Source organism: Pantherophis guttatus, chromosome 3 (assembly GCF_059756535.1).
Source record: "Pantherophis guttatus breed Tessera chromosome 3, ASM5975653v1, whole genome shotgun sequence".
Classification (NCBI taxonomy): domain Eukaryota; kingdom Metazoa; phylum Chordata; class Lepidosauria; order Squamata; family Colubridae; genus Pantherophis; species Pantherophis guttatus.
The window spans coordinates 209200685-209228361 of record NC_142065.1 but is presented as its reverse complement, the minus strand read 5'-3'; the positions used below and the strand labels follow the sequence as shown (position 1 = coordinate 209228361).

Here is a 27677-nt window from a genome sequence, read left to right as displayed (position 1 = left end):
TTGGGGGGGGGGTAATGTGACTGGGTGGGCGTGACCAACTTTTTTTTTTAACTTTTCAAAGCATTTTTTCTAATGCTTTGAAAAGCCTCTGCCAATCAGGCAACTCAGCTGGGATCGTCAGAGACTTTTCAAAGCATCCTTTTTTTACCACCTCTTCGGCCAAAAGGTTGCAGAAAAAAATGCTTTGAAAGCCTCTGACGATCCCAGCTGAGCCGCGTGATCATCAGAGGCTTTTTTTTTTAACTTTTAAAAGCATTTTTTCATCGGAAGAGGTTATAGAAAAAATGCTTTTAAAAGTTAAAAAAAAAGCCTTTGATGATCGTGCGGCTCAGCTGGGCATGATAGGGTGGGGGGGGGAGGGCGCAGGGATTTTTGCTACCAGTTCTCCAAACCATCCCCCGCCATCGCTACCGGATCGGGCGATCTGGTCCGAACCGGGAGCATTTCACCCCTGAAAAAGTCCCAATACGTCATGTAATGCTGCCATGACGATGCGAGTTTGACACCCTTGATGTAAAGGATCAGATGTTTTCTGCCCTCCAGCAAAACCAAAGATTATTTGGGGTGAGATTGTGTTGCATTAAATGAGATATTTCCCCTTGCACTGTTCGAAGTCCTGTTGCAGTATTGCCTTGATCGTTATGGATCTTTTCTATCTGTTAAGTGCATTTAATTTCCTAAAATGAGTTGGGATACGAAAGAGACATTCCTATATTAGGGAAGGGATATTTTCTTTATATAAAAAATTAAGGCTAGGTATGGGAATGTGAAAGTTTTGGGAGGGAAACCATCCCCATCCTTGATTGATTGCTTGATTGATTGTGTAGCATTAACCCATCATCAACTCTTAGTGATCATATTCATTTTGATGAAAAGAAGGACTAGGGGTGAAATGATAGTAGCGTTCCAACATCTCAGGGGCTGCCACAAAGAAGAGGGAGTCAAGCTATTCTCCAAAGCACCTGAAGGCAGGACAAGAAGCAATGGGTGGAAACTAATCAAGGAGAGAAGAAACAATTAATCGGTAGAACAACTTGCTTCCAGAAGTTGAAAATGCTCCAATACTGGCAGTTTTAAAGAAGAGATTGGATAGCCATTTGTCTGAAATGGTTAGGGTTTCCTGCCTAAACAGGGGGTTGGACTAGAAGACCTCCAAGGTCCCTTACAACTCTGTTCTTCTTTTCTTTTCTTTTCTTTTCTTTTCTTTTCTTTTCTTTTCTTTTCTTTTCTTTTCTTTTCTTTTCTTTTCTTTTCTTTTCTTTTCTTCTCTTCTCTTCTCTTCTCTTCCTTTCCCTTTCCTACCCTTTCCTACCCTACCCTACCCTACCCTACTCTACTCTACTCTACTATACTCTACCATGTTTTCCCCAAAATAAGACCCTGTCTTATATGTTTTTGAACCCTGAAATAAGTGCTTATTTGTTAATTGTTCTGTCAGGAAATTTCTCCTTAGTTCTAGGTTGCTTCTCTCTTTGATTAGTTTCCATCCATTGCTTCTTGTTCTGCCTTCAGGTGCTTTGGAGAATAGCTTGACTCCCTCTTCTTTGTGGCAGCCCCAAGATATTGGAATACTGGTATCATGTCACCGCTAGTCTAGTCTAGTCTAGTCTAGTCTATTCTACTCTACTCTACTCTACTCTACTCTACTCTACTGTGTTTCCCCAAAAATAAGACTCTGTCTTATATTTTTTTGAACCCTGAAATAAGCGCTTGGCCTTATTGCCATGTGCTCAAAAGCTCAAATGGGCTTATTATCAGGGAATGTCTTATTTTGGGGGAAACAGGGTACTCTACCCTACTCTACTCTACTCTACTCTACTCTACTCTACTCTACTCAACTCATATAGATAGATCTTCTTTGGGATGACCTCTGTCCAACCTGGCTCTCCAGGTCTTCCAAAGGTACTCATCATTTCTGTAACCTAATCCACTCACTTTGCTGCCAGTTGTCTTTTCCTTTCCTTCCAGCCGTATGGACTTCTCTAGGGAGCTGGATTTTTGCATACCATGTCCAAAATATGATCATGGGAACCTGTTCATTTGAGCCTGCCTGAAGTGTCTTTGGATCGATTCATTTTGTTATCCGTTCGTGTGTTTTAATGGCTATGCATGCTATTCTCAGGGGCCTTATCTAACAGAAACGTTCAAAAGCGTCAATACTCTTTGTATCCTACTTCTTCAAAGTCCAACTTTCACTGAGAAAGCGATTGCTTTCATGATTTTGATCTTTTTAAGAGTAGACACATCCTGGTATCTGAATATCTTTTCCAAAGCTGTCATTGCTATCCTACCAAGTGCTAGTCTGCAGTGTATTTCTTTTATTATTGATAGTCGTTAAAAGTGCCGACCATCTCAACATCTCTATTGTCATTCTAAGGTTGGTTGTAATACATGAAAAGAAGGACTAGGTATGACATGATAGCAGTCTTCCAATAACTCAGGAGTTGCCCCCAGTGAAGAGGGAGTCAAGCTATTCTCCAAAGCACCCGAGGGCAGGACAAGAAGCAACGGGTGAAAACTAATCAAGGAGAGAAGCAACCTAGAACTAAGGAGAGATTTCCTGACAGTGTGAACAATTAATGAGTGGAACAACTTGCCTGCAGAAGTTGTGAATGCTCCAACAATCTCATTTCAAGAAGAGATTGGACAGCCATTTTTCCAAAATGGTATAGGGCAGGGGTGAAATCCAGAAGGTTCTGACAGGTTCTGGAGAACCGTTAGCGGAAATTTTGAGTAGTTCGGAGAACTGGCAAACACCACCTCTGGCTGGCCCCAGAGTGGGATGGAAATGGAGATACTGCAGTATCCTTCCCCTGCCACGCCCACCATGCCATGCCATGCCCACCAAGCCATGGCCACAGAACCAGTAGTAAAAGAATTTGGATTTTACCACTGGTATAGGGTCTCCTGCCTGAGCAGGGGTTGGACTAGAAGTCCTCCAAGATCCCTTCCAACTCTGCTATTCTGTTATCTTGTCATGAGTTTGGTCTTTGCATTTGAGCTAAGTCACATTTTTTCAATGTTGTTTTCAAACCCTGAAAAACCTCCAGATTGGGTCCCCCAAAATATGACCCTAGTTTAGTTGCGATGATGCTTACATCTGTCCGAGTATGAAACTAGCTCTAGAATGAAACCTTCCATCCTGGTGGCATTTCAGAGACTGTTGAAAACCTGGTTAGTCTTTGAAGGTTTAGGCCGAAGTGGCAGGAACCCCTTACTGGTTTCTTTGTATATGTGTTGTGTTGTTGGCCAGATTTACCACCTGTTCTTTTATCCTGCTTGTTATATTGTGAGACTTCCAGAACTGGTTTGGAGATGGATGGTTGTAGTCTTAATATAAGGTGACCAACTTTTTTACAATGAGAAGGAGGACACGTGTGTGTGTGCCATATCATGTTTTGGTTAGAAGTAAACAAAGCCACTTGCGCGCAGCGCACTCTCTCAAAACAATTCTCCTGTGCGGAGCGCATGTGTCTCATAATCGCGTCTTGCCGCACTGAACCGAGCCTTGACGAATCGTCAAGACAAATACAAATATGTCACATCACACACAACGGATCGGATCAGCATCGATCAAATACAGAGATTTAGAGATTAGTCTTCAAATATCGAAAAGGAGGACATGTAGGAGAACACTTTTCAAGAGAGGACAGGACTTACAAAAGAAGGACTGTCCTCCCTAAAGGAGGACGATTGGTCACCTTACTTAATAGAACAGAAATATTTGTAGTTCAGGGAGTTGAAATGAGTGGTCCTTAGTGCTCTCTCTGAGTTTGGTGGTTTTCTTGCAGAAGTTTCATTACCAAACTAGGTAACATCATCAGGGCACCAGTTTGGTAATGAAACATCTGCAGGAAGGTAGCAGGGTTCACTTTGTTGGATTAATTCAAGAAAAGCTTGGTCAGCCATCTTTCCGGAGTAATTTAACTTGGACCCCTGCATGAATCCTTGAATTCGAAAGGCCATGAAAGCTATGGAGCAGGGATTGGCCTTCAGAGCTTCAGTAGCCCTTTTGAATTCAAGGATTCTAGAGCCACGTACATTCATGGAGCTTCATCCAGTGAGTTTTCTCCACTCACACAATATAGTGAATAACAGAATTGGAAGGGACTTGGGAGGTCTTATAGTCCAACCCGCTGCACAAGCAGGAAACTCTATATTCCAGACAAGTGACTATCCAGGGGTGGGATTCAGCCGGTTCAGACCAGTTCAGGTGAACCGGATGCTAATTTTAGAGAAGTTCCCTGAAGATGGGCTCTAGCAAGTGGTGGGATTCAAATAATTTAGCAACTGATTCTCTTCCCTATAATGACTGGCTGGGTGTGCATAGCCATGGTGGGTGTGGCCAGGGGTGTGTGACAGGCAGCACTTGGTCTCCTGCACCCCCCTGGGAACAAAAACTGGCCCCGGGGGGTGCACTGCCTTCGCACCCCATTTTGGGCCTAGTAGACCTCCCTGTAGCCTCCTGGGAGCAAAAATGGGCCGTGGGGGCCACACCACACCCCACACCCCATTTTGGGCCTAGTAGGCCTCCCTGAAGCCTCCTGGGAGCAAAAATGGGCCGTGGGGCCACACTGCACCCCCACACCCCATTTTGGGCCTAGTAAACCTCCCTGTAGCCTCCTGGGAGCAAAAATGGACCGTGGGGGCCACACCGCACCCCCACACCCCATTTTGGGCCTAGTAGGCCTCCCTGAAGCCTCCTGGGAGCAAAAACGGGTCATGAGGGATCCGCGCTGCACCCCCCCCAGATTTGGGCCTAGTAGGCCTCCCTGCAACCTCCTGGGAGAAAAACGGGGTGCATGGGGACTCCTGGAAGGGGCAGGATGGGGAGGGGCAGAGCCAGCCAGCAATTTAACAACTGGTTGACTTGAACTGGCCCGAACCGGCTGAATCCCAGCCCTGGGCTCCAGCATGAGTCCAAAAGCTCAGAAGACAAAACCTCTGATCCCAGTGAGCAATTCAGATTGGGTCCTGCAGAAACGTCTAATGACATAAAGTCTAGCTGACGTTTCCAATTGTGGATCCTTTCAGATGTTATTGACTGAAGGTGCCATAATCTCTGATTATTGGCCACGCAGATGAGGTTGTTGCTTGAGACATTAAAAAGGAAATGTTTACGCCAAGGTTGAAGTAAAAAAAAAATAAAATAAAAGTGATGGCATTTCTTCTCTTTGGTAGTCTTCACCTTGGACCATTTTGCTTTTCTCACCCTTGGAAAATCTTGCCCTCCTTTGCTCACACCTCCACGGAGTCCTGCTGGATCTGGTGATTCACACAGTTTTGCTGATGATGAGACAGTGCTAAATCTGGTGGGGGTGATGTCATGGCAAGCCTGTATACCAAAACAGATGTCTCACCACAGGACCGAAGATCAGCACAAGGTCAAAAGAAGCAAAACAGAGACAGAGAAATGACTTTGAAAAGCAGCTCCACTCCGAAGGAGACAAAAGGCGCTAAAATATTTCATGCCTTTGCATGAAATTTTCAGTTTTTTTTTAAAAAGAGACGAATGTTTCATTTTTTTGATTGATCCAAATGTAGGGCAAAGTGTGGAAAAACGTTCTGTCAAAGTTTGTTGCAGCACACACAATCAGATACACAATTAAATAATTCTGCAGGATTCATCCACATAAGAGAATTTCTATATATACAATACCATACATCAGAAGTCAGCATACAAAATCAGAATATTCATAGAAGCTAGTCATTACAGAGTAGAGAGATACAGAGGCTAATATTGTACAGAGGGACCAGCGGTGAAATCCACTTACCTTCGCTACCGGTTCAGGAACAGAAGCGCGCATGTCTTCTGCGCATGTGCACATGGTTAAAAAAGGGCCGTAATGATGTCCTGGTGGGTGGGCAGAGCCCACCCGCTGCTGGCGCTACAAGTTCGGTGAGCCAGATAGAACCGGGGGTATTTCACCGCTGAGAGGCATCCATTATAGAGGCCAAACCAACTCTTATATACAGTTCAGCAAGTCTAAGCCTCGCCCAGACTCCAAACTGTCTCTTATGGCCCCATGCAAAGAAATACTATGACAAGCTTCAAAAGAAATCCAGTTATTTATTAGGAGCTTCATATCAGCACGTTCCAAGTGAAGCCAACTCTCCACATAATTTATGGCCCCTGCCTCTCCCTGTTTCCTGCCTCCCCCCAGGGTGTGTCATCAGTCACATTTGCCAACGGAGCAATTTTGCAGGTTCTAGAGATCACTCCCCGCTGGCCACTGTAGGCTACCCTGGGAGACAGCCTTGAGAGAGATATGTCTGGAATGTGCTTTTATTTTTGGCTGCCGTGCTGCTTTGCCGTTTTCCCATCCCCCTTGCCTATGGCAATTCGATAGCAGGCCAGGGATGCTTTATGAGTTGACATGGTGCTTTTGAGAATAAGTTGACACACCTCTTCTAAAGACAGCCCCTCAAGTACTGGAAGACAGTTAATATGCCCCCTCTAATCCTTCTCTTTGATAGGTTAGACATACCTAGCTCCCTCAACTGTTCATCATAAGGTTTAGCGTCCATATCCTTGATTATTTTTCTTGCTCTCCTCTACACACTTTCCAGAGACTCAGCATCTTTTTTGCATGGTGGTGACCAGATACATCTGGTCCAGAGGGGACAGGAGGCACCAGATTGGGACCCATACTTCTCAATTAAAAGAAACTAAAGTGAATGTCTATGGAAATTCTCATTCATCCAGGTCATGGTTGTCCCAAAGGTGTTTTTTCAAGAGGCAAATGGACTTTCTGTTTTTTCTTTGAAAATGTTTTGCTTCTCATCCAAGAAGAGCTGAAGAAGTTGGATGAGAAGTGAAATGTTGTGAAAGAAAAAACAGAAAGTTCAGTTGCCTCTTGAAAAAACACCTTTGGGAAAGCTAAAGGGAAGTGCTCCAAAGAATAGAATAGAATAGAATAGAATAGAATAGAATAGAATAGAATAGAATAGGAATGCAGAATAGAATAGAATAGAATAGGAATGCAGAATTGAAATGCAGAATAGAATAGAATAGGAATGCAGAATAGAATAGAATAGAATAGAATAGAATAGAATAGAATAGAAATGCAGAATAGAATAGAATAGGAATGCAGAATAGAATAGAATAGAAATGCAGAATAGAATAGAATAGAATAGGAATGCAGAATAGAAATGCAGAATAGAATAGAATAGGAATGCAGAATAGAATAGAATAGAATAGAATAGAATAGAATAGGAATGCAGAACAGAACAGAACAGAATAGAATAGAATAGGATAGGATAGGATAGGATAGGAATGCAGAATAGAATAGAATAGAATAGAATAGAATAGAATAGAATAGAATAGAATAGAATAGAATAGAATAATAACTTTACTGTCACTTTGAATGTACACTAATCGGCATACATTAAAATGAAATTTCATTGCATACAGCTGTCAAAGGGTCACCACCTCCAATATATGCTACGTCAACTTGACAAAATAAATAAAAAATGTGGAATGAAAGTTGCAATCCAGAGAATCAAGGATTAGTCAGGATCATCTGGCTTCAAAAGGGAAGCTTATGGGACCTCTCCTCTTCTCAGAGGCAAACTCAGAGTTGTGTTCCAGGATTTGTGTTCAGACACCTTTGTTTTCACGAATTCCAATTCCTTTAGGAATTTATATTGGGGCCAGTGTCTCCTGATTATCTCAGGGACTTTACTTTTGACTTATGTATTCAAAACGTATCATTTCAGAGCTAACTGAAGTCTTGTATTGTTTATGCCAGGGGTCTCCAACCTTGGCAACTTTAAGCCTGGAGAACTTCAACTCCCAGAATTCCCCATCCAGCTGGATGGGGAATTCTGGGAGTTGAAGTTCTCCAGGCTTAAAGTTGCCAAGGTTGGAGACTCCTGGTTTATGCTATCTCAAGCTGTTGGAGCCCAGATCCTACCCACACAATCTGTGCCCCAGCCACACACTCCATAGAACTGTATGAGAGCCTAATATTGGAGACACTGTTTGGATATTTATCAATGCTGAATGCCTTATTCCGTCCTATTGTAATGGGCATTTGGCAATGCAAGCTACAAGAAGGTTATCCTTTCCCTTGTTTTTAATGAAATTGATGATTAAATCATAAGATTGATGCTTTTCTTTTAATCTCCTTAAAAGAAAGAACAGGCTGCTGTTCTCTGGCCACAGCTCTCAAAGCTGCTAGGGCGAGGAGATGATGCTGTAGACTTTGTTTTCATTTGATCATTATCATTGCTATGATCACCATCCCTATTTTGGTCCTGACCGTTATTAAGCTCAGGTTGCAGGTGAGTAAATGGCACATGCTATGAAAACTCCATCTATCTTGGAGGAAGAACCTGCTCAGGATAGTCCCTTCCTCTAGGAATATGGTGGGTGGCAGCAGAAATACTACATAGCCCATAGCAGGGGTGAAATGCTACCGGTTTGGACTGGTTTGGGTGAACCAGTAGTAATAAAATGCTACCGGTTCGGGCGAACCTGTATTTCCGATGATCAGCTGTGATGCACAATTTATATTAGCTAGAATTGTCGGATTTCTTGCTTTCTAGCTAATTTAAATCGCGTGGCACAGCGGATTCTCCTCCCCTCGATGTTCTACTTACCTTTGCAGACTCGGAAGGCTTCAAAATGTTCCTTTTTTAGCGCTGCATGGGCACTTCTCAGTAGCAGACTCACAGAACCAGTAGCAGACTTCAGAGGATTTCACCGCTGGCCCATAGCCAGAAGCTACACCATACAGCCAGGGAGAGGAAGATGGGGATCTTCCGGAAGGGTTGAGACCCTTCCCATCATACACTACCATGTGCTTTTCCTCTGGCTGACCTCTACAGAAGTATATTTGAAGTCCACAATAACATCTTCCTTACACATCTATGGAGTCTTCCCTGAGTCTTTATGTCGCCCAGTTTCGGGTCGACGTTCGGGGCTCAGCACCACGGACAGCACCGCGTAGCCCGAGCAACTGGTTGAATTTTTTAAGGCAGATTCAGCTTAGTGCCAGGGTTCCAAGTAACACCCCCAACGAAAGAAGACTCAGAGGCTCGAAGTTCCTCAAAGTTCCATCTGAAAGCTTCCAGGTTTTCCCCACCCAAAAGGAAAGTTCAAGTCCCTGCCCAGCACCCACATATTCATCACATGGTCCAATCACGCATCGTCCCAACTGGAGATGCCTCCCAGTTCCAGCCCTCCAGGTGCAGGGCAAGTTGTCCTTGATCCTCTGAGAAAGGAATGTTATTATGACTATCTATCACTCATGCTCCATACAATCCCTCCTCCCAATTTCCCACAGTAGTAAATGTAGCAGGCCTGAAGGCCCAATGCAAAAGATGGCTTCCAGGCCTGACATTCTCAATCATCCAGGTCATGGTTGACCCAAAGGTGCTTTTTTCAAGAGGCAACTGGACTTTTCTGGTTTTTCTTTGAAGACATTTCACTTCTCATCCAAGCTTCTTCAAAGAAAAACCAGAAAGTCCAGTTGCCTCTTAAAAAAAGCATCTTTGGATCTTCCTTACATGTTTATGTCATTGGAGATACTGTTGTGGTCCACCAGCAGTCTGTGGAAATGGCATCGGAATCAGACAATGAGGAGGCTGGGGAGGACAATGGGCCAGTCCTGGAGTCTGGGGAAGGCCTGGATGAGGGCTGTGTGTCAGAGGCAGAGATGAAGCCAGGGCCACCTGGGAGCAATGTGCGGACACCGGAGCCTCCAGAGGCAGACACCAAAGAGGCAGAGGAACAGAAGGAGCCTGTTCCTAGTGCATGCATGCGAAGAGCTGCCAGAAGGCAAGAGCAACTAAAACAAAAAGGACGACTCGGGAGTAAGGCCAGGAGATGATTGGCTCCTCCCATAAGGCTTAAAAGAGCAGCAACGGGTCTTGGGATCTTTGTAGGAAAACAATGTTGCTACATTTGTTTCTCGTCGGCGTCTCTTGCTTCTTAACATCGTGGGGTTTTGCCAAGAAAAGCCTTTGGCAGGTTGCCAAAGAAGACAAAGGTTGGTGATAAGGCCGAAGGACTGTTTATGAAGAATTTGTTTTGGAATTAATTTGGACTAAGCTGAGAATGAAGTAATTCTCAGCTGTTCTAATAAAATATGTTTGCCTAGGACTGATTGTGCCTGGTAATAACTACTTGGGCCTAGGTCACAACACATACCAAGAGATAAGCAGCATGTATCCACATTATATTTCAGACTACTCAGAATAGTGTTTTCCAATCATGGCCATTTCTAAGTGCGTGGACTTCAAATCCCAGAATTCCTCAACTGGCGTGGCATTGATGAGAATTCCGGGAGTTGAAGTTCCTGTGTCTGGAAGTTGCCATGGTTGGGAAACACTATTTTAGAAGCACAGATTATGCAATAATCTGTCAGGGATGCTTTAAACTGCATTCCTGAAAAGGATGGAAATAATAGCCTTAGTGGCTCTGTAATTAAAGTTGAAGACGTTTTTATTTCATCAATCTGACCTCGCCTAAATCTTCTCCCTTTTAAGTGTAAATTTTAAATTTTTAAATTCTTAATGTATTTTAAAAAATGGGTATCTTAAATTATGGGTACTAATTCAGCCAAATTTATTTAATTCATTTTATTTGATTTTAAATTTTGTATATCTATGTGTTTTATTTTATGGCTGTGCACCGCCCTGAGTCCTTCGGGAGTAGGGCGGTATAGAAATTCAATAAAATAAATAAATAAATAAATAAAATAAATGAAACTAAATGGACTCCCAATCAACTTGGAGCACTGATGATGCTACCTAGTCTGGTAATGAAATGTCAGCAATTCAGAGAGCACCAAGGACTCCCCAACCTGTATTTGTATGAAGATATCCTTGGTGACATTAAAAATTAGATATTCTGCAGCTTGGATGCTCTGGAACTACTGATATATGGATCAAGGTTTTCAGATTGACCTAAAGGGCTGTTCTTTCTTTTGTATCTCTGTCCATCTGCCTTTTCAGCCTGAATCGTCTTTGAGAAATGACTTGTCTTTTGATGTAATGTTTAGGAGGTTTGACAGATGGGCGAAGGAGGAGAGAGAAGTGCTGTTAGAATGTGTTAGTATGAGACATCAGGTCAGGCATGAGGTGAACTCTGTAGGCACCTGTCCAGCTGTTCTGTCCCCAACCACACGCACACACACCAACAGACGTTCAAGAGTTAAAGACCAAACCAGCCGGCAAAATCCTTTTCCTTATGATAACGGAACTTGGCAACAACCTAGTGGCTGCCTGCCAAGAGTTTATTATTTACGAAGAGGAGAGATAACTTCTCCCGACTCCTGGTACATCAAAAGAAACAGCTCAATAATTACGGAGTCAATCAAGTCCAGAGATAATCCGGCAAAGTCTATAGCAAAAAGTCCGGCAATGCAGAATGGCATGGAAGCTTTCAGTTTTTTATTTCACAAGGTTTGACTGGCCACCACGCTCCCTTTTATATCCTGTGGGGTGTGGTCCAGTGACTCAGCCTAATCTCAGGCACGCCTTTTCTTCTATTGCACGCGCTTATCTCTGCGACGCTGGCGTGGATCCAGCCAAGACTCATTACCCTCATCACTGTCTATCTGTGACTGCGTGGACGTGCTTGGCCCTGGCCCTATCTTTGCCCTTCGGCGGACACTGAAGGCATTGCCAGAGAGGAGGGTCCTGGAGAAGGAGGCCTTGCCAACTCCTCTCCTTCACTCTTGGAGTCCTCTCCTGCCGATGACACAGGCTCAGGTAACGGAGCCACAACACTAGCAACCTGAGCAGAGACCAGTCAGATGTAGAGGGCATCATGCTTAGAACAGTTTACAGCAGGGGTGTGAAACTCGATTTCATTGAGGGCCGCATCAGGATTGTGTTTGACCTCGGGAGGTCGGAGTGGGCATGGCTGGGGTGGGTGTGGCCAGCTCGACGTCAGAGAACTTTCTCGTGAGAACCAAGGTCATATCTACTGGCAAGGGATAAGGTTGGGGAAGGAGTGCCTAGGGAGGCCGCCAATTAACCCTATTGGCCAATGTGACCTGTGACGCTTGGGGATGGGCTTATTTCCTAGTTTAATTATACTGTAACCAAGGGAAAGATTTAGAGTTCATTTTCCTTTGAAGCTGTGTGGATATGACGTTCTCAATAAAGAAGTCCTTTGAGAAGGAGCCAAGTCTCAGAGTTCTGATCTGCTTGGGTTCGTTAGTCGGAGTTTTGACAATTGGACCAGAAGTATCATCTGGGGGAGGTCCATTGTAACTTTGAATGGTTGCTAAGCAACCGGTTGTAAATTGAGAGTACCTGTATGCTGGACCACAACGATAAAAGCTCTTGAGTTCAGCTCAACTCCAGCTAACTCCAAAACTCAGCTACCAAGTCTATGTAGTTTTCTTGTCCATAACATGGAATGTCATTAATTCTTATCTTCTTTTTTGAGATGTTGACTTCATAGTCTGGCCTACCACTCAGAGATTTCCCAGTATCCTGTCATTCAAGTATAACGAAGCCTGAGTATTTGCTTCTTCTTTTTTTTCAAAATCAACATCCTTGGTTAGATGTTTCTCTATTAACCTGTCAGCTCCGTTCAGATCTTGCCTGTCATGTGATGTGAATCCACCCTAACATTCCTTCCTGATGTTCAGACTCATATGAATTCCTTTCATAGTTGCTGGGTTCTATCGGGGCAGACTTAGATGAGAAAAGACAAGTCATGAGATACTGAATATATCATCCTGACCTCATTAGCTTCTGCTGTCATCCAATCTTCCCATATTTATTTGGAAAAAAAGGCACCAGGAGCTCGGTCCAGTTTGCCCCTTGTGGAAATGTTGAAGTGTATTCTTAGTGATGTTCTTAATCACATCAGTTCTACTTATGTCTTTCTCAGAGTTGGCTTGGCCACACAGGCCAACATATAGATGGAGGCATTTGATAGACAAATATGGATGATGGTGTCAAAGCAGATGATCTCATGCCACTTTTGGTCGCCATGCTGTAAAAAAGATGTTGAGACTCTAGAAAGAGTGCAGAGAAGAGCAACCAAGATGATTAGGGGGCTGGAGGTTAAAACATATGAGAAGGGTTTCAGGAACTGGGTATGTCTAGTTTAATGAAAAGAAGGACTAGGGGAGACATGATAGTAGTGTTCCAATTTCTCAGGGGTTGCCACAAAGAAGAGGGAGTCAAACTATTCTCCAAAGCACCTGAGGGTAGGACAAGAAGCAATGGAGAGAAGCATCTTAGAACTAAGGAGAAATTTCCTGACAGTTAGAACAATTAATGAGTGGAACAACTTTCCTGCAGAAGTTGTGAATGCTCCACCGCTGGAAATTTTTAAGAAGATGTTGGATAACCATTTGTCTGAAGTGGTGTAGGGTTTCCTGCCTAGGCAGGGTGTTGGACTAGAAGACCTCCAAGGTCCCTTCCAACTCTGTTATTCTATTCTATTCCCTTCAAATTTTCTTGTTCTGCAAATGGAATTCCATGAATTCCTAAGGGGAAGCATTGTCAATTTCTCTCCATGAAGCCAAAATGCATGGATGGCTTGTTGTTGTTGTTGTTTTTAAATGAGTTTATTTTATTTACATCTCAGATTGATCAAACTCCAATGCCTTATTTCAAAGCAGAAGAACATCAAACCTGAAGCAACTAGTAATGTAAAGGAGGAACCAGCTGGTTTCTGTAACTACAGTATCCAATAGTATAACTACTGTAGTAGTACAGCTATGTAGTTGTAGCATCCAGTTTTGGTCACCGCATTATGAAAAAGATGTTGAGACTTTGGAAAGAGTGCAGAGAAGAGCAACTAAGATGATTAAGGGCCCGGAGACTAAAAGATATGAAGATCAGTTGCAGGAATTGGGTATGGCTAGTTTAGAGAAAAGAAGGACTAGAGGTGACATGATAGCAGTGTTCCAATATTTGAGGTCTTCCCACAAGGAAGAGGTGGTCAACCTATTTTCCAAAGCCCCAGAGGGCAAGACAAGAAACAATGGATGGAAACTAATCAAGAGACATTCAACCTAGAACTAAGGAGAAACTTCCTAACAGTGAGAAGAATTAACCAGTGGAACAGCTTGCCTGTTCTGTCCCCCTTCCCCACACAGGCAAACACACAACCAGGCACGATTTTATTAAGCAATCAGACTAGAAACCCTTGCAGATAAGAGTTTTGGCAGTAAACTGCGAAATGCCTGCCAAGTCAGTTTTCACTCACAGTCAGCAAGAGAGAGTTTATCCCCAGTCCGGTCCAGTAGCAAAAAGTAATCCACGAAGCAAGAGTTAGCCAAGGTCCAATCCAAATATGCACAAGCCAGATTTCAGGTAACGCGATGTGACTCTCAATTTTTAACTTTGACCGTCACAAAGCCTTCGGCTGAAGAGGTTGTAGAAAAAATATTTTTAAAAGCCTCTGATGATCCCAGCTGAGCCACGCGATCATCAGAGCCTTTTTTTTTTTTTACTTTTAAAAGCATTTTTTCGGCCAAAAAGGTTGTAGAAAAAATGCTTTTAAAAATAAAAAAAAAAGCCTCTGATGATTGCGCGGCTCAGCTGGGCAATGGGAGGGAGGGCAGGGATTTTTGCTACCTGTTTTCCGAACCACCCGCCTCCATCGCTACCGGATCAGGTGATCCAGTCCGAACTGGGAGCATTTCACCCCTGCTGCAGTCCTAATATTTCCAAACTACTAAACAAATCTGATCTTACTTAGCTTCTCAGCAGGGAGAAAGTCAGCCAGCTGTTGGCATCTTCTACGGTCTCCTCTCTGGTAGTAAGTTTCATAATTAATTTTTGTTTCGGAGTCATACAATGTGAAAAACTGGAACTTGGTGATCATCCAGTCTCCCTTGCCAGTCAGTGAAAAATGAAAACAACGCTTGATTTATTTGCCGTAAATTGTCCACCGCTTCAAGCATACCCTTGCAGAAAAGCTGGCGGTAAATCAGGGGTGTCAAACACAAGGCCCGCGGGCTGAATCTGTAATTTAATTACAATTAAAATTGCATTAAATATAGGTAATTGGATGAATCTCCATTCAGGTTTTCAATTGTTTTCCTTCTGGTGTCACATTAAAAGGTAAAGGTAAAGGTTCCCCTCGCACATACATGCTAGTCGTGCCCAAGTCTAAGGGGTTGGTGCTCATCTCTGTTTCAAAGCCGAAGAGCCAGCGCTGTCCGAAGACGTCTCCGTGGTCATGTGGCCGGCATGACTAAACGCCAAAGGTGCACGGAATGCTGTTCCCTTCCCACCAAAGGTGGTCCCTATTTTTCTACTTGCATTTTTTATGTGCTTTCAAACTGCTAGGTTGGCAGAAGCTGGGACAAGTAACGGGAGCTCACCCCATTACGCAGCACTAGGGATTCGAACCACTGAACTGCTGACCTTTGGTGGGAAGGTAACAGCGTTCCGTGCTCCTTTGGCATTTAGTCATGCCGGCCACATGACCATGGAGACGTCTTCGGACAGCGCTGGCTCTTCGGCTTTGAAACGGAGATGAGCACTGCCCCCTAGAGTCGGGAACGAGTAGCATGTATGTGCGAGGGGAACCTTTACCTTGACTTTATAGGAAATTAATCTGGGCAGATTTGATGTGCTTGAAGCCAATCCTGCGAAACTGTGCATGGAGTAACTGATGATTTGTAAAAGGTTCATTTCCAGGTAATGAGGACTCTTGCTCCTTTGAGAACAGGGTCACTTAGACGGGGTGGCCCTAACAATCAATTCAAGGCTGAACAACTTCCCGTGGCCATGATGGCAGCTGTATTTTGGAGTGTGATTCCCCCCCCCCACCAGTTCTGTGGACTACAGTACACATAAGGTATCTGGTAGTAGCCACAATGACATCACCTAGACCTCAACTTAACAACAGGAACGAGAATTTCCATCGCTAAGTGATGCGATCATAAATTGAGGGTATGCAAGAGATAAGGGGACCTTGGTGTTATCCGAGTTTTGTTGTTCCAAAGGTGCTTTTTTTCCCCCAAAAAAGGTAACTGGACTTTCTTGGGTTTGTCTTTGAAAATGTTTTCTGAAGCTTCTTCAGTTCTTCTTGGATGAGAAGCAAAACCATTTTTTAAAGAAAATACCAAGAAAGTCCGGTTGCCTTTTGAAGAAAAACGCATGTGGGACAAAGATGCTTTTTTTCAAGAGCCAACTGGACTTTCTGGTTTTCCTTTGAAGGCGTTTCACTTCTCATCCAAGAAGCTTCTTCAGTTCTTCTTGGATGAGAAGCGAAACAGTTTTTAAAGAAAATACCAAGAAAGTCCAGTTGCCTTTTGAAGAAAAGCACCTTTTGGGACAACTGTGTTCTGGACGATTTGACATTTTGCTTCCCGTCCAAGAAGATTCTTTAGTTCTTCAGAACTGAAGAAGCTTCTTGGATGAGAAGCAAAATGTTTTCAAAGGGAAAAACCCAAGAACGTCCAGTTGCCTTCTAGAGAAAAACAACACAACTTTGGAACAAGGGAGTAAACCATCTCCCTCCTTTTTTTCTCCAGGCTGTGCCTTTCTTTTCCAGCCCACAAAGAGCCCCAAACGTTGTGTACGTCTCATCCTTCTGGCCATCCCTTAGTTGCAATCATCCCTGTCCTTCTTTTCCATCACTTATCCATGTTATCCTTTTGCTTCTCCAGGTTACGGCCACGCTGCCCCTGGGACGAATGCAGGGAAGGCCTTCTGCATGTGCTACGCTGCCCTGGGCATCCCACTCACCCTTGTCATGTTCCAGAGCCTTGGCGAACGCATGAACACCTTTGTCAAGTTCCTCCTGCAACGGATGAAAAAGTGTTGCCGGATGAGAAGCACCAACGTCTCCATGGAGAACATGGTGGCCGTCGGTTTCTTCTCCTGCATCGGCACCCTCTGCATCGGAGCAGCTGCCTTCTCTCATTGTGAAGAGTGGACCTTCTTCCAGGCCTTCTATTACTGTTTCATCACATTGACTACAATCGGGTTCGGAGACTACGTGGCCCTTCAGACGAAAGGAGCCCTTCAGAGGAAGCCGCTCTACGTGGCCTTTAGCTTTATGTACATCCTGGTGGGATTAACCGTCATCGGAGCTTTTCTCAATCTGGTTGTTCTCAGGTTGTTCATGAACATCGAGGAAGAGAGACGGGAGGCCGAGGAGAGGGCCTCCCTGGCGGGAAACCGGAGCAGCATGGTGGTCCACATTCAAGAAGACTCTCAACATGGACGCCCGCGGTACAAGGCCGAGGTGACGGATCTTCAGTCTGATTGTTCCTGCATGTGTTACAGGTCCCACGAATACACCAGCCGGGTGGTTTCCCACCAAAATTCCTTCAGCTCCAAGCTGAACCTCCAATACTTTCACTCCATCTCCTACAAGATTGAGGAGATCTCACCAAGCACATTAAAAAACAGTCTGTTTCCTTCTCCCATCAGTTCGATCTCCCCTGGATTGCACAGCTTTACGGACCATCACAGGTTGATGAGACGACGCAAATCTATCTGAAGGCATTTTCTTTGCAGGGTTTTTGGAGGGTGGGCGGATGGGTGATATTTCTTTCCTAAGATTATTATTTTTTAAAACGAAAACAATTCCTCGAGTGAACCAGAGTGAGGCTAACATAAATCCAGGAGAGAGAGAGAGAGAGAAAACAAAACAACAACTACACATTCAAGGGAAGGACACCACTCCCCTGAAACTCAGCTCTGGCGCACGAAGCATGGACAGACTTTATTTTCCAGCAAAAATAATGCCTTACAATTAACCTTCCCGCTGCGATCCGAGATTTTGAGGCGATGGGAAGTGGGTATTTCAATTCCAAAGTTACGCACCTGTGAGCTTTCTCGTGCCCTTTGGCACTCTTGACCTAAAAAAAAAACAACAAACCACAAAAATCAAAACCTCTTTTTTCTCCTTCACAAGCAGGTCGTGTTGTGTGTGAACTTGGGGGTGTGTATGCGAGTGTTGAGTGTGTGGGTACGGGTGCACACGCACAATTCCACTACTAGTGCCATGCGACTAACAAAAAAGTATCTATCGAAGCATCAGGTATATCGATTTGATTTTCTATCTATTCTTCCTCTGGAGAAATTGTTTTCTTTTCTTTTCTTCTGGCCTGCTTTCTTTGATCCCAAAAAGGGGGGAAATGAAAGGAAGAAAAATGGAGGAGGTAGGAAAGAGCTGCAGTTTTTTTTTCCAATTTCTTTTTCTTTTTCTTTTTTGCCAAGTCAAGCATGCACCATCAATGGTCAATATACTGAGTGAACCATTGTAAGTTCTCTCTGTTTTTTAAATGCTAGAAATTTATTAGATCGTATTAACTGTTTTTTTTTTTAATTCCTCTTTAAGAACAAGGCAGGAAAGGAAAATTACTTTTGCTTGCCGGGTCAAATCCTTATGGAAAATATATAAATATATACATATATATATTTTAAAAAAAAATACAAGCATGCATTTTGTAAACACGGATATGCATTATGAACATACACGAGGAAAACGATGATGGAACCATTGCTCAGAAGGAAAGTAGGGAGTTTGGAAAATGATTTTTCTTTTTAAACTTTCCGTTGGTGTGTCAAATAGCCACCAGGCTTGTCAAGCTCTCGGTGTGTACGTGGGTGTGATTTAAGAAACGATTGGTCAGCACGAATGGGTATTTTTATTTATTTATTTATTTAAAGGGGTCTTTCTTATTTATTTCGCCTTGGTGTTAAAGACGTCGGGTTCAGTGTGACACTTTCCTCGGTGCGAATGTCCTGAGTGTGCCTGGCAAGGTGTTTGTGTGTTTGTCGGTGTATAGTTGTACCTGCGTGCACAGGAATTCTACCTGGGAATGCTTGAACAAGAATGGTACACGGAAGTGGATGAATATTTTTTTATTTCCTCACAAAAGAAGACAGGGTATCCCTTGTTTTTAATAAAAATAGAAACTGATATTAATACTAATACTAGTAGGGGGGAAAATGCTCAGGAAGGATTTCCCCAATGCTTTGAGCTTTGACTTGCTAAGGATATGCATGTAGGCCAAGTTTCCTTCCTTCCTTCCTTCCTTCCTTCCTTCCTTCCTTCCTTCCTTCCTTCCTTCCTTCCTTCCTTCCTTCCTTCCTTCCTTCCTTCCTTCCTTCCTCCTGTTGAAAGAAATATCCATCTGGTTCAGTTCCAAGCCGGGAGAAAGGTACTGGAGACAAAATGGAGGCTGGAGGCTGATTGGAAAGAGGGTTTAATGATGAAGCAGAACCACCAAGCACATGGTTCTGGGCAGCTGACCACATGGAGTTGAGAGCGAGGGGTGTTTATACCTTCTCTTGAGTTTTGAACTTGAGCTTCCTGTTCCTGTGCAACAACATGTATTCTATTGGCTGTTGTAGGGGTCATAGCTGGCTCGGTAGGTTGGTTGAAGTTTGGCTGATGCAATGGGCTTGTTGGGCAATTCCTACTGTGGCTGAGGGCTAACTCTACCTTTGTTCAGACCTCGCTGCAGGGAATTTGCTTATGAATAGAGCTAGCTATCTCTTTATCGCTTAAGTGCTGACATCTGCTCTGCTGTGGGCTATTAAGGAAGGTGGGGTCTCCAGGAGCATACCTCTCCATTTCTCATCCAGGGAAATATAATATTCTGCTTTTTAAATATTTCTCAAAATACTGTATTTCATTCTTCTAGGAGAGGGGGGTCTCCCCTCCCTCCCTCCTCCTATTCATCTTCCTTCCTTCCTTCCTTCCTTCCTTCCTTCCTTCCTTCCTTCCTCCCTCCCTCCCTTCCTCCCTCCCTCCCTCTTCCTATCCATCTTCTTTCCTTCTTTCCCTCCTTCCCTCCTTCCCCTGGCACAGTTAATATAGGCAATTATATAGAACTATTCTGCTTCCAACGATTGGTTTTAAATGGAGTTGCTTTAACTAGATGAGCATAAGGCCAGACTCCTTGGAATTTCCTTCACAAAAATATACCTCTGAGGAGACTTCGTCATGACCCAGAGATTCCCCAAACCGAGAAGATTATCAGGGTGCAGTGAGAAACAAATGAACGTAGACAGGAGAAACGTAAGTGAGTCCTAAATACACAACCCACAAGACGAGACTTCCCCGCTGGGTCTCTGCAGGAATCCCTGTTCTTGTTTTAGAGTCTTTCCAACTTTAAGTGGGTAATTCAGTATGCCAGGACTGGATACAACAGGATCATTCAACCAGTGCAGCCATAAACTAATTTAAGAGGGATTTCTCTATGGTAGCGCCTCATAAATCATAGTTCGGGGTGCACTAAGTGCTAATTAGTCTCCCTGAGGCCTGATCACCTAAATACGAATCAGGGCTACGGCTGGTTGTGCTGACCAGAATAAGTGCATCCATAAAATTGAATGTTTTAGAACAGGGGTATCAAACTCGATTTCATTGAGGGCTGCATCAGGGTTGTGTTTGACCTGGGCAGCTGGGGTGGGTGTGGCCAGGGTGGGCATGGTCAGCTCAACATCACTCGTGTCAGGGGTGCCTGTGGTGGCCCTAGCACTGTGCCAGCGAAAACGGGCTCCTGAGCTCCGTTTCCAGTTCCGACGGCTTCCTGCAACCCTCTGCCAGCGAAAACTGAGCTTGTGAGAGCCATGCACAGTCCTCCCGAGCTCTGTTTTCGCTGGCAGAGGCACCATGGCCGAATCCTTCACTGTTTCCAGGGCGGCCCCATGGGCCAGATCTGAGCGCCCAGTGGGCCAGATCCGGCTCGCGGGCCTTAAGTTTGACACCCCTGGTGTAGAAATTTAAGAGATGAGTGTGAGAGACTAGGTCAGTGATGGCTAAACTTTTTGCCATCACGTGCCAAAAGCGGGGGTCGCACAGGGGGGTTGCGCGCGCACGTGCCCACACCCATAATTCAATGTGCCCCGGCCCCCTGTGCATGTGCGTGCGCCCCCCTGCACCCCTCCCCCCCACTATTGGCACGCGATGGCACGGGGGGACTGGAAGACCCATTTTTCACCCTCCCCAGGCTCCAGAGCCTTTCTAGGAGCCTGGGGAGGGTGAAAACAGCCTCCCCGCCCCGAGACTCTCCAGAGGTTGGAAATGGCCTATTTCCCAACTTCCGGTGGGCCCAGAAGGCCTGAAAATCAGCTGGCTGGCACTGGAGCTGAGCTAGGGCAATGCTCACATGCCCACAGATATGGCTCCACATGTCACTGTGGCATGCGTGCCATAGGGTCGTCATCATAGGACTAGGTCTTACTTATGGATATTTGGAAAATCAGTCCTGGTTCATGTTAGACTACCTTGTGATCCTCAGGTTCCCTGTTCACACAGTCGCCTTGTTCCACAACTACACGCAGAGCAGCATGTTCTGAGCGTATTACTAGCTAAGCTTTCCCTTACTTCTTTTGTACCAGCAACTGATTGGAAAATCTCTGCAAACAACATTTCCCTACCGAGGTTAGGTTTTTAAAGAAGGGGATCTTTTGGCCCCCCAAAAAAGTTTCCCAAATTTCATCTAGAAATGTGCTTCCTTCTGAAGATCTTCCTTACTCTGGAGAAGCCCAGCATTGCTGTTGCCGGATTTTGAGTGTGCAAAAGATCGATTTTGCTATTCAATTACTCTGTGCTTTTAATTTTTATTTCCCCCCCAATTATACTTCCCCCCCACCTCTGCTGTTGTGCTGTTCTCTATCATAAATTGAAGGTTGCCTTTTCAAGAATCTAATCCCGTAGTTTTGATTATCCACTTATTTTGGAGGCGGGGTGGGTGAGCGCAAGTACCGTATTTTTTGGAGTATAAGACGCACCTGAGTATAAGACACACCTACCTTTTTTGGTGAGGAAAAGAAGAAAAATAAATCTCCCTTTGCCTCTGCCTTTGAATAATTTTGCCTCGTTGCAGCATACAGCAAACAGCCTGCTTTACTTTCAGGTTCGTTTTCAGCATAGCTTGATTAGCACAAGGAAAAAAAAAAATCTGCTCCAGCAATTTATCTCTTTGCGGCAAGCAGCAGAGCCCTGCGCAAAACAGCTGAGAGCAAATGAGCTGAGAGTCGGGAGGCTGATCCAATCAACTTGTGCTAATTAGGCTGTGCTGAAGCTGAAAGGAGCTGTTTTTTCTTGCTGTTTGCTTGAAAGGAGGTAAATTGCTGGGAGGCAGAGGCCAAAGGGTGGGGGCCAGTAGGTGGACGGGGCTACATTCGGTGTATAAGATGCACCTAAATTTTCACCCACTTTTAGGGGGGAAAAAGGTGCGTCTTATACTCCGAAAAATACGGTATATGGTTGATAAGATTAAACAAGAGATTATTGAAGACAATAATAGCATGTCGCACTACAGGTAGTGCTCAACGTATGACTACAATTGAGCCCCAAATGTATGTTGCTAAGCGAGACGGTTGTTCAGTGAACTTTATCCCGCATTACGACTTTTCTTGCCACAGTTCTTAAGTGAATCACTGCAGTTCGTAAGTCGGTCACAGGGTTGTTAAGTGAATCTGGCTTCTCCATTGACTTTGCTCGTCAGAAGGTCACAAAAAAGCGATCCCATGATCCCGGGGACATTGCAACCGTCAGAAATATGACTTGCCAGTAAGGTCTGAGTTTTGGTCCCATGGCTGAGAGGATGCTGCAATGGTCATAAGCGTGAAAAACAATCCTAACTTTGAACGGTCACTAAATAAACTGTTGTAAGTCGAGGACTATATGTAGCAGGGGTGAAATCTAAAATTTGTTATTACCGGTTCTGTGGGCGTGGCTTGTGGGGGGTAATGTGACTGAGTGGACATGGCCAATTTTTTTTTAACTTTTAAAACCATTTTTTACATGTAAAACCATGTTAAAAAATGCTTTCAAAAGGCTCTGACGATCCCAGCTGAGTTGCCCGATTGGCAGGCAACTCAGCTGGGATCGTCAGAGCTTGGATCGTCAGAGCCATTTAAAAGAAAAAAAAAGGCTCTGATGATCGCGCGGCTCAGCTGGGCATGGGGGGGAGGGGGCAGGGAATTTTGCTACCGGTTCTCCGAACTGCCCGCCGCCATCACTACCTACTCGCCCGAGCCGGTCCGAACCGGGAGCATTTCACCCCTGATGTGTAGTATGAAAAGAGAGGCATAGAAGAATGATAAAAGATATAGTAGAAACCTGAGATTTTTTTTTTTAATTTGATTTATATGCCGCCCTTCTCTGGAGACTCAGGGCGGCTTACAATGCGCTAAGCAATAGCCTTTATTCTTTTGTATATTTATACAAAGTCAGTTTATTGCCCCCACAAACTGGGTCCTCATTTCACCTACCTTAGAAAGGATGGAAGGCTGAGTCAACCTTGAGCTGGCGAGATTCGAACCTGCAGTAATTGCAGGCAGCTGATGTTAATAACAGGGTGCTTTAAACCACTGTACTACCAAGGCTCAGATTTACAGCATATTTTTCTTTTATTGTGTTTATATTAATATCTGGGATCGAATTAAGACATTAAACATTTCTACAATGGCAAGCCATTTAGAAAGAGATAACAGAATACAGAATAACAGAGTTGGAAGGGACCTTGGAGGTCTTCTAGTCCAACCCCCTGCTCAGGCAGGAAACCTTATACCAATTATGGCAACTTTCTTGCCATCATGTGCCAAAAGCATAATTCAATGTGCCCACGCATGTGTGCATGATGCCCCGTGCTCCCCCTGCTTTGGGCACGTGATGGCACAGTGGGCCCGGTAGACCCATTTTTCAGCCTCACCAGGCTCCAGATGCTTCCTCGGAGCCTGGGGAGGGCGAAAACGCCCTTCCCCACTACACCGGAGGCCCTCCAGAGGCAGGAAATGCCCTGTTTCCCAACTTCAGGTGGCCTGGAAAGCTTGAAAATCAGCTGGGCGGCAAGCGCATGTGTGCTGGAGCTGAGCTAGGGTAATGCTCGCGTGCCCATGGATATGGCTCAGTATGCCACTTGTGACACACATGCCACAGGTTCACCATCACGGCCTTATACCATTTCAGACAAATGGTTGTCCAATCTCTTCTTAAAAACTTTTTTTAAAAAAATTTGATTTATATGCCGCCCTTCTCCGGAGACTCAGGGCGGCTTACAATGTGCTCAGCAATAGCCTTCATCCTTTTGTATATTTATACAAAGTCAGCTTATTGCCCCCACAAACTGGGTTCTCAGTTTACCTACCTTAGAAAGGATGGAAGGCTGAGTCAACCTTGAGCCTGGTAAGATTCGAACCTGCAGAAATTGCAGGCAGCTGGTCTTAATAAGCTTAATAACAGGGTGCCTTAAACCCCTGTACTACCAAGGCTCTTCCAAAACTTCCAGTGTTGGAGCATTCACAACTTCTGTAGATGCTGGAATACATACCTTCCAGTAATATTATGGATTTTAGAAAATGTATATTTTAATACCGTTTTGATGTCTAAGGCACTGTGGAAACATCAATCAACATGTTGCTGATTTCAGCAACGTGAAACACAGCTTCATTTTAGGATGATGAAGAACAGAAATCATTTTTTTTGGCAGCATCATTTTTTTTTAAAAAAAAAATACCCATAACCTTGAAAATTAAAGGAGCTAAAACTTCATGAGATTTTGAGAAGTACATAAAATTAATTAATGATTGAGTGTGCCGTGGGATTTCTTTTGTTATTTACTTTTATGATTTGTTCGGTAAATTAAAGTACAAAAAAAAAAAAAAGTTCTTCCAATTCCTCCGAGTGGGATTTGCAAATAATTAAAGTGCAATTAAAGCATACAATAAAGTGGAGTTTCTATTACAGGATGGTAGCAGTTATGCTAAATTGATTATTGAAGCCGATACCTCAAATTTGATTAGAAATATTGCTTTGTCTCCAAAGAGTTGATTATAGCAATCAGAGAAAATGATTTGCAGCACATCCGAAGGAACAAAGCAAACATCTGAATACTGAAAAACCAAACTTTGATTATAAGAAACGAGGCCTCTATGATTCTTCAGCAAATCATATTAAACCATGATTGTTAACCTGTTGACTGAATACAGATGTTTTCAACAAGACTTTGGGAACTGATCGGTGGTGAGATTCAAATAATTTAACAACCGGTTCTCTGCCCTAATGATTTCTTCCAACAACCAGTTCACCAAACTGCTCAGAAAGTTAACAACCGGTTCTCCCGAAGTGGTGCGAACCGGCTGAATCCCATCACTGGAACTGATGCAGCAAATTAATAGGCTGCCCAGTGGTGGGATTCAGCCAGTTCGGGACAGTTCGGGTGAACTGGTAGTTAAATTGATGGCTGGCCCCACCCCTCCCCTCCCCTCCCCACCCCTTCCAGGAGTCCCCACACGCCCCATTTGGGCTCCCAGGTAAATGCAGGGAGGCCTCCCAGGCCCAAAATGGGGTGCACCCCCCTGTGGCCTGTTTTTGCTCCCAGGAGGCTTCAGGGAGGCCTCGTAGGCCCAAAACAAGGCACGGGAGGGTGTGTGTGCCCCTCCGGCCCGTTTTTGCTCCCATGGGGGTGCAGGAGGCTGAGTGCTGCCTGTCACACTCTGTGGCCACGCCCCCCATGCCCCCGTCCACCCAGCCGGTCATTAAGGCAGAGAACCAGTTGTTAAATTATTTGAATCCCACCACTGAATGTGATGTTCCGCTTCAGGGTACTAGGTCATCTGGCAGGGCCAGGCCTTCAGGGTCCGGTGGAAGCCGATCTCAACTCGGGGGGGGGGAGATATTCCCAAAGGGCAGGGGCCACAGCAGAAAAGGCCCTTTTTCTGGACCCCCAGGAGAATTCCTTGACTGACAGGGTCCACACCATGTCACCTCTGGCTCAGGCCAGTCCCAGTGGGCACGACAGTTCCACTACAGCGTTTAATTCGGCCACCCCATTCAGCCATGATATGATTACTTGGATGCGAGCAGATTAACTCATCCAGTTGACAAATCATATGGAATGCGGGGGGTTCAAATCTGGCCCCCATCTATTGCACACTGGCTTTCAGTGGTTTTTGGAAAAACTATCCACAGAACAGGGATGAAATGCTCCCGGTTCAGACCGGATCGCCCGATCTGGTAGCGATGGAGGCGGGTGGTTCGGAGAACCAGTAGCAAAAATCCCTGCCCCCCCATGCCCAGCTGAGCCACGCAATCATCAGAGGCTTTTTTTCTTTTAAATGCCTCTGACGATCCAAGCTGAGTTGCCTGATCAGTGCTGACTTTGTATAAATATACAAAAGTATGAAGGCTATTGCTTAACGCATTGTAAGCCACCCTGAGACTCCAGAGAAGGGCGGCATATAAATCAAATTTTTAAAAAAATGCCTCTGCCAATCAGGCAATTCAGCTTGGATCGTCAGAGGCATTTAAAAGAAAAAAAAGCCTCTGACAATCAGGCAACTCAGCTGGGATCGTCAGAGGCATTTAAAAGAAAAAAAAAGCCTCTGCCAATCAGGCAACTCAGCTTGGATCGTCAGAGGCATTTAAAAGAAAAAAAAAGCCTCTGACAATCAGGCAACTCAGCTTGGATCGTCAGAGGCATTTAAAAGAAAAAAAAAGCCTCTGACAATCAGGCAATTCAGCTTGGATCGTCAGAGGCATTTAAAAGAAAAAAAAGCCTCTGACAATCAGGCAACTCAGCTGGGATCGTCAGAGGCATTTAAAAGAAAAAAAAGCCTCTGACAATCAGGCAACTCAGCTGGGATCGTCAGAGGCATTTAAAAGAAAAAAAAAGCCTCTGACAATCAGGCAACTCAGCTGGGATCGTCAGAGGCATTTAAAAGAAAAAAAAGCCTCTGACAATCAGGCAACTCAGCTGGGATCGTCAGAGGCATTTAAAAGAAAAAAAAGCCTCTGACAATCAGGCAACTCAGCTTGGATGATCCAAGCTGAGTTGCCTGATCGTCAAGCTGAGTTTGATGATCCAAGCTGACAATTCAAGCTGACGATCCAAGACGATGCCTGACGATCCAAGCTGAGTTGCCTGATCGGCGGAGGCATTTAAAAGAAAAATTAGCTGGGATCGTCAGAGCCTTTTGAAAGCATTTTTTAACAACCTCTTCACACACACCCCACCCACCCACCAAGTCACACCCAAGAACCGGTAGTAACAAATTTTAGATTTCACCACTGCCACAGAATTTCTTTTTCACTTCGTCTCTCATTCAGGGCTCCCCCCCCTCCTCCTCTTTGGCTGGTGATAAATGGATATTCTGATTAACAAGATCTAATCCCAAGGCATTCTGTTTTTACTTAATTGCCTTGTCAACCTTTTCCTACCTTGGTTGCTCATTGTGAGAGGCCCAAACCTATACGTCAACACCTACAGACTGTGGGGTTTTGTTTTTTTTATTTTACCAAAAAGGATTTTTTTTTTAAAAAAGAAAAGAGAATCCAGAGAAGGATGAATGGTGCAGTCCCCTCAGTAATTAATATTCAGCATTGCAATCCCTCTCCTGTCTCTGCTCTGTTTGAGGAAGCAGAATTCGTTCAAGGAGTCAGATGGGATTTAGCACTGCTGCTTTTTCTGACTGGATTGAACGGTTCCGGTAACTAAAAATAAACGCCGAGATGCATTTCGCCCTCCCCCTCCCCTTCCTGCACCTCTGTGCCTGCTCATCTAGAGGCTTGGATAAATGTGGCTGCAGAACAGGCACTTGGAATATGTCTATAAAGATCACAGTGTTGTAGCTATGGGGAAGTCAAAGTTCCAATATCTAAGGGGTTGCCACAAAGAAGTGGGGGTCAACCTGTTCTCCAAATCCCCAGAAGGCAGGACAAGAAGCAACGGATAGAAACTAATCAAGGTAGAGAAGCAATTTAGAACCAAGGA

General features: G+C 44.5%; 1 protein-coding gene across 1 annotated transcript in view; it reads left to right on the top strand.

Annotated features, from left to right (window-relative positions):
• KCNK9 (potassium two pore domain channel subfamily K member 9) overlaps window positions 1–21852 on the top strand; it is a 127682-nt gene extending 105830 nt beyond the window's left edge. Inside the window, exon 2 of the mRNA XM_034436030.3 lies at window positions 16602–21852. Within this exon, the coding sequence (XP_034291921.1) occupies window positions 16602–17440 (839 nt within the window). The 3' untranslated portion in view covers window positions 17441–21852. The remainder of the gene's footprint in view (window positions 1–16601) is intronic.
• The last annotated feature ends 5825 nt before the right edge of the window (window positions 21853–27677 follow it).